Here is a 7,294-nt window from a genome sequence, read left to right on the forward strand (position 1 = left end):
TGTGGAACCCCTTCCCAAGGAAAACTACATAGAACTCCTGTACAGTTTTAACCTTAAAGTATTTCTGTTAAATGAGAATTAAAGGTTGTGTCCAGAAAGTAATGTTACAATTTTTTGTGGCGTGATTATATGTTAGAGTTGTTGGGCCAGTTGGGGAGATTGGGAGGGACCCTTAGCTTTTGAGTGGTAAGTCACTCAGTTGCCTCTGTGTGGACTTCTTCTGTGAACCTCTACATAATGGTCATGTTGAATATACGATGGATAAATCTTTAGAGCAATGCCGTGCAATAAAGTTTTATGTGAAGCTCAACAAGATGCCGCTGGAAACTTTTGGAATGCTTAAGAAAACCTTTGGCGATGATTGGCTGTACGGGTCAGTCAGACAGGTGGCACAAGATGTTTAGAGGTGGTCACTGATGAGGTCTGTGCAGCACACACAACATAGAAAATGGATGACCATGTGCCTCAAAGGTGCCAGTTACTGAATCCAGATCATAGACTGAGTGTTTGCTTGGTGCTGGAAATTTTGGACACGCTGAAAATGCTTTTTCCCAAGATTGTATCTGAAGACTTGACCATTTGAAAGGTTCGTGCAAAACTTGTGCAGAGACTTTTGGCAGATGTGCATACAAGGCACCAAGTGGAATTGTGTGAAGAAGTAGAACAACTCTCTGAACATGAACCAGACTGTCGATGCTCAGTTTTACAAGGCAGTGCACCAGAGACTGAATCACAGGGGTGCTTATGTCAAAAAGGAGTTCCAGGAATCTTGAAAATTGCACTAAAACAGTGTTCTTGCTCACACCACTTTTTTTGTCATCTCTGACCTGACTAGTATCAGTGTGGCAACAGTACTACAGCCACCCTACAGTCCCATCCTGTCCCCAGAGGACTTTTTATTGTTTGCTCGGCTGAAAAGGGACCTCAAAGGAAAGCATCTTAAGTCAGTGGACAATGTGCAAGGTACTTTGATGGCTTCCGTGAAGGGCATTCAGATTGAGGTGTTCCAGAAAGCTCATAATGCATGGACGTTTTGCTGGCAAAAATGTATTGGTGTGGAAGAGTCATACTTTGGAAGAATTTTAAGTTGCTGAACCCATCCAAACACAAAATAAAAAAAAGAGAAATGATGCATTACTTTGCAGGCAAGCCCTGTACATTCCATTGCTCATGCACAGTGTTCTGTAATGGCAAACGGTCTCGAAAACAGATCAGAAACAGATATATGATTGGCAGGGCACTCAAAATGTTTAGAAAACTAATCTGGTAATTATTTGAATGCCACAGTTCTTCAAAATCATGTTCTTTTTAGCGCCATTGAGTTTATGTAAATAGATACTGTTTTTGTCGGGATTTGTCGCTTCCACAATTAGATTTTCTTTTTAAGTGCATCCCCGTCGAATCTGAAATTAGTTGTTCCTGACCTTGCAGTGTCTAATTTTAGACTTGGTACAGTCCAGTCTAGTTAAAATTTGAGATCAGCAGTCTATTCCAGAGGTTCTAATTTTTTTCCTGCTTTTCTTTTTTCCATTAGTAATTCAACAATAGTGGCTTTTAAATTTAAATATTGTTGCAAGCATGCCCCTTGACATAACCAACATTGTTTGCAAAATATGTAAGGGCTCCACAATCATCTTTCAATTTTTGTCAAAAACTATTGCAACAGGTAGTGTAATAGTGCATGCAACTTCATAACATTTACTGTTCACTCTACGCCTGCAAATTTAGCACAAAGTACTTCTTGGTGTATAGAACAGTGAATCCTGCACAAATCATATGTTGAGCATTGTAATGTTTTGCTCTTTTGTTGTTAACTAAATCTTTAAATCCTTTCTGTACTGTGTTGTAGTATTGTCCCATAACAAATTTGTGGTACCCATGACTGTGTGAGTGGATAGTAAATATTAAGAACTTGCATCCATCTCTTCTGTCATTGGTGTTCGTTTTGAAAGGTTTGTGGTGGCAGGTCACTAGACAGCCTTTTTTGTGCAATCAGCCACTGGAACTGTGAACTTCCTTTATATTATGAATAAATAATGAAGGATAGAGCTGACACAGTGATTCAACTGAAATACTGCACTGCATTGCTGAATGAAATGTCTCCCTTCGCTGAGTACTTCTGAGAAGGGCCAAGTAGTGCCAAGACAGGCAAAGCCTGAGGCCACATGCATGCAGTTAGTGCATACTGTGCAAACCCTGTTATTGGATCATAAAAGTATAAAAGTGTACCATTAGCTCCAGTTGTCTTTCCTCTGTTGAGCAATTTTGCTTGATTTTGTTTTCTATCCACACACATTTAATTATGTGTGTGATGACGGAGATAAACAATATTAAGATATTCCAGAGCTAAAACATTAAGGAAAAATTAAATTATTTTGTATTTCCCCATGTCGTCATCCAATTCAGTACTAGTCTGATAAATCAGTGAGTGTCTAGATAATTCAGTGAATGCTCCTTGCATTACCCTTCTTACATTCATTTCCTCTTAGTGTAATGTAGTTTCCTTAGTGAAAGTTTTGCTTTGGTAAAAAAAAAAAAAAAAAAAACAACAACCATTCTTATTCCACACAGTATTTGTGTGATGGTGTGTGTTGCAATTGCTTCTGGTATGGTTTGTGTAAAAGTCAAACCTGTGAACATATATGGTACCCGTTTTTGTCAGTGCAGTTTGTGGTAGGTCCAACATCATGATATTCAGGATAGGCTCAATAAGTAAATAACAAAGTTACGAAACCTTATTTCACTGTCAGGAAGAAAATCACAAAGATTACTGGTGTAATTCTGCAGACTTTCCCGGCACTCTAATGACATCTTGGGTTGCTGGGTGTTATGCCGGATATCAGCGTCGTACTTGCACGGTATTTCGGTAACGTAGCTCGTTATCTTCATCAGGTGCGACCTGAGACTACTCCTCGAGTGGACCTGGTCCAGTATTTATGCCTGTGGCCTTCCCTCTTCCCGAGGGGCTCCCTCTGTGGTCCGTACCCACTCACTGTGATCTTCCGGAGCATTGCTGTTCCATTTTCCGTCTACTGCAGTCCTGGGTGTTCTCTTTGCAGGCCACGCCCACCAGACACGCTCCTGGGTGTTACATCTTTGGTCTGATTCCACCTGTGGTACCAGGCATTCCCCCAGTGGTCCTCTCCTGCTCACTGTGATCTGCTGAAGTGTTGCCATTCCATTTTCGGTCCGCTGCGGTTCTAGATGTTCCCTCTGTGGTCCGCATCAGACAGACCCGACCCTGGGCATTCCATGTTCGATCTGGTGTGCCTGGAACTCTTTATGGGGATCATTCTCCTCGTCCAAGCCTTCAGTTCTATTTGTGGAGTGCTGCAGCTGTCCCCGTTGCTTCAACAATTACAGAGCAGGATCCCAGGCTCTACTTGGCTGGTACCCCGTGTCACGGTTCATGAGATTATTGGTCACTTTTATCTCTATTGACTCCCTTATAACACTGTCGCAATATCTGGGCATTTGTGCTAGAAACATGGTTTCTTCACAATTCATGGCATGACCAAGCTCTAGACAGTATTCAGCAATGGCTGATTTTGTTGCCTGTCTTAATCTGGTGTGCCTCTGATGTTCCTTGCACATGATATCCACTGTTCTTGTTGTCTCGCTAATGTAAGACATGCCACATTGGCAAGGTATATTATAAATCCCTGGTTTCCATAAACCCAGGTCGTCCTTAACATATCCTACCAGTCCCCCGATCTTGCTGGATGGACAGAAAACACTCTTGATATTGTGTTCACAGAGGATCCTACTAATGCCTGAACAGGTCCAGCAGAGCACCATCAAATTTTTCTGCCATCAGTTCTAGTCAGTCTCTCAGTGGGACCCTAGTGAACAGTGATACCACATCAAAACCAACCATGTCCGAATCTGTGATGCGTAGTTGCTTGAGGAGGGCATGCCTCTATGCCCTAGTCAGTAATATTGGGGCACCTACGTATGCAACAGCCATGTATTAGAAAAATCTGCTGCCTCCGTATGTGGGGAAATGTGTTCGCCACATCCGAAACTGACTACTTCCTGCAATGCCTCAAGCAACTACGCATCACAGATTTGGACATCATTGTTAGTTTTGATGTGGTATCACTGTTCACAAGGACCCCAGTGAGAGACTCACTAGAACTGACGGCAGAAAAATTTGATGGTGCTCTGCTGGACCTGTTCAGGCATACTGACATCCACGTATTTTCTGTATGGGAACCAATATTATGAGCAAACTGAAGGTGTAGCTATGGGTAGCCCACTGTCTCCTGTGGTTGCCAACAGGTTCATTGAGAGATTTGAGGAGAGGGCATTAGAGACAGCCAGATATAAACCCACATGCTTCTTCAGGTATATGAATGACACCTTCGTGATCTGGCCTCGTGGCAAGGACAGTCTCAATGAGTTTCTGGAACATCTTAACTTCTCCCACCAGAATATCAAGTTCAACATGGAACAGGAGAAGAACGGGCAGCTGCCGTTTCTGGATGTACTAGTGAAAAGGAAAGCAGATGGATCAATTGGCCACAGTGTGTATCGAAAGCCCACACACACTGATTTATATCTGCAGGCCAGCAGCTGTCACCACCCTGCACAGAAGAACGGTGTTCTTAAGACATTGGTCCATAGAGCACGTGCCCTGTCAGACCGAGAAAGTTCACTCACAGAAATAGATCATCTCAAAACAGTGTTCTGCAAAAATGGGTACACATCGAAAAAAATTGAGTTGGCACTCCCAGCCACTACACCACAAGTTCCAGAAGCAGAGCAAGATGAAGCAAAGAAGGTGGCATATTTGGCCTATGCTGGTTCTGTTTCTGCCAGAATTAGTAGGATCCTCCGTGAAAACAATATCAAGTGTGTTTTCTGTCCATCCAGCAAGATCGGGGGACTGGTTGGAAATGTTAAGGACGACCTGGGTTTACAGAAACCAGGGATTTATAATATACCTTACCAATGTGGCATGTCCTACATTGGCCAGACGACAAGAACAGTAAATATCAGGTGCAAAGGAACATCAGAGGCACACTCGATTAAGACAGGCAACAAAATCAGCCATTGCTGAACACTGTCTAGAGCTTGGTCATGCCATGAATTATGAAGAAACCAAGTTTCTAGCACAAACGCCCATATTCTGGAACAGTGTTATTAGGGAGTCAATAGAAATAAAAGTAACCAATAATCTCATGAACCGTGACTTGGGGTACCAGCTAAGTAGAGCCTGGGATCCTGCTCTGTAATTGTTGAAGAAGCTACGGGGACAGCTGCAGCACTCCACAAATAGAACTGGACAGGGAGATCGATCCTCATACAGAGTTCCAGGCACGCCAGATCAAACATGGAATGCCCAAGGCCGGATCTGTGCCCAGGGTCGGGTCTGACGGACGCGGACTGCAGAGGTAACATCTAGAACCGCAGCGGACCAAATATGGAATGGCAACGCTCCAACAGATCACAGTGAGTGGGAGAGGACCACTGGGGGAATGCCTGGTGTCACAGACGGGATTACAAACACTCATGACCGAAGATGGAATACCCAGGAGTGTGTCTGGCAGGTGCTGACTGCAAAAAGAACACCCAGGACTGCAGCGGACGGAAAAGGGAACAGCAATGCTCCAGAAGATCACAGTGAGTGGGTGCAGACTGCAGAGGGAGTGCCTGGGTAAGGAGGAAGGCCACAGGCATAAATACTGGACCAGGTCCACTAAAGTAGTTTCAGGTCGCACCTGATGACAATAACGAGTTACGTTGCCGAAATAGCATGCAAGTATGACGCTGATATCTGGCAGAACACCCAACAACCCAATATGTCATGATTACTGCTTTTGTTCAGATACTGATCATCATCTTTGTGCCTGTTTGCTGTGGCACTTCTTTCCCCTGTGCCCTTAAAACTGCTACCCTTAAATTGCTTCCTGTCTACTGTCTTCTCAGTGAAAATGTATTAGTTTTTGATCACACACAGGTATCAGACCCATATCCAGTGATTCTTCGATTAGCATACTAAACTTTTTTGCAGATGTTTGTATTTGTCACCACCAAAAGCAGCTCAGTATTCTGTCTTAAGCAAATTGATCGTATTCCAGCTTAGAATGTCTTAAAGAATTATGCAACACACCAATGTTCTTCCAGCTTTCTTGTATACAGAAAATGCTTGCAGTTTTTTTCTAGTTGCATGGGACTTCTTGTTGTTTGAAATGTGTTCTTTTGTGTTACAGATGACTTTCCGCTTTCTGTGTATGGAATAAAGGATGAAGCAAAAGTAGCTGTTGTGAAGGCGAGGGAGGGTGAGGCAGACTGCACTGTCCTAAAGGATGCAATGTACAGATATTTGCGGCAGTATTATAATGAAAGTGACTCTTCTAAAATTACTAGAGAATTCATGATATATTTCTACAAATCTATTTTAAATCTCAGTTTAGATGATTTAGAAAAGCTTTGTGCCACATTTCTTAGAGACGAAGCAAAATTGGGCAGCTGAATCATTTTAGTCTTTAATTTGGTATGTATTTACTTTATACAGAATATGTACTTTCATGTTTCTTCAGATTTTGAGAGCTGATTTGTGTAAATTGACAATTGAATAAAGTCTCTTATGGAAACCCTGTAGAAGTCTTTATTTTAGAGTTCCTCAAATATTGTCTGCATGCTTTTCTCGGCAATTTTGTGCCTTCATTTAGAGTTAAGACTGTGTAATTATTTCATGCATGTAATTACCATCATAAGACATTTCAGACATGAGAAACATCTGTATCTTCTATATTGTCACCAGAAGAACATGATGAAAGTTGAGTTTGTCAGGTGAGGAAACCTTCAGAAATTAAAACTATAACACAAATGGACAATTATCTGAATGGTTCTTTTCAGTAACATGGTACTTACTTTCTCAGCATTACTTACCTTATGAAATTGTCAGTAATATGTAGCACAGTTCACAACAAGAAAATGGTTTTCTTAAAAATGATGTATGTTAGATTATCTTTTCACCTGTGTCCATAATAAGGGCTTCAGTTTAGTATTCTTTATTTGTTGGCAACTTTGCCACACACACATTACAGCTGATAAGTACAACTAGTGTTGTTGGGCTAGCTGATATGATGACTGTTCATTTCATCTGTAGCACTGAAGTACAAGAGGTAGTAGATGGACAATCTATGTGACTATTCTGGAGTGGCAGTCAGTAAACAACAGCAAAAAGCATGCTGAAGTTTTTATATTTTGCGTGTAAGAAATATTTAACACAGGAGGATTGTACAGATGTAACGTTGTTCAACCATCACACAAACAACTGTATTGA

The 7,294-nt window shown here is 41.8% G+C and overlaps 1 protein-coding gene across 1 annotated transcript in view; it reads left to right on the forward strand.

Moving 5' to 3' along the window:
- LOC126249638 (uncharacterized) overlaps positions 1-6,599 on the forward strand; it is a 31,328-nt gene extending 24,729 nt beyond the window's left edge. Inside the window, exon 3 of the mRNA XM_049951315.1 lies at positions 6,216-6,599. Within this exon, the coding sequence (XP_049807272.1) occupies positions 6,216-6,478 (263 nt within the window). The 3' untranslated portion in view covers positions 6,479-6,599. The remainder of the gene's footprint in view (positions 1-6,215) is intronic.
- Positions 6,600-7,294: the final 695 nt, after the last annotated feature.

This window comes from Schistocerca nitens, chromosome 3, assembly GCF_023898315.1.
Source record: "Schistocerca nitens isolate TAMUIC-IGC-003100 chromosome 3, iqSchNite1.1, whole genome shotgun sequence".
Lineage (NCBI taxonomy): Eukaryota > Metazoa > Arthropoda > Insecta > Orthoptera > Acrididae > Schistocerca > Schistocerca nitens.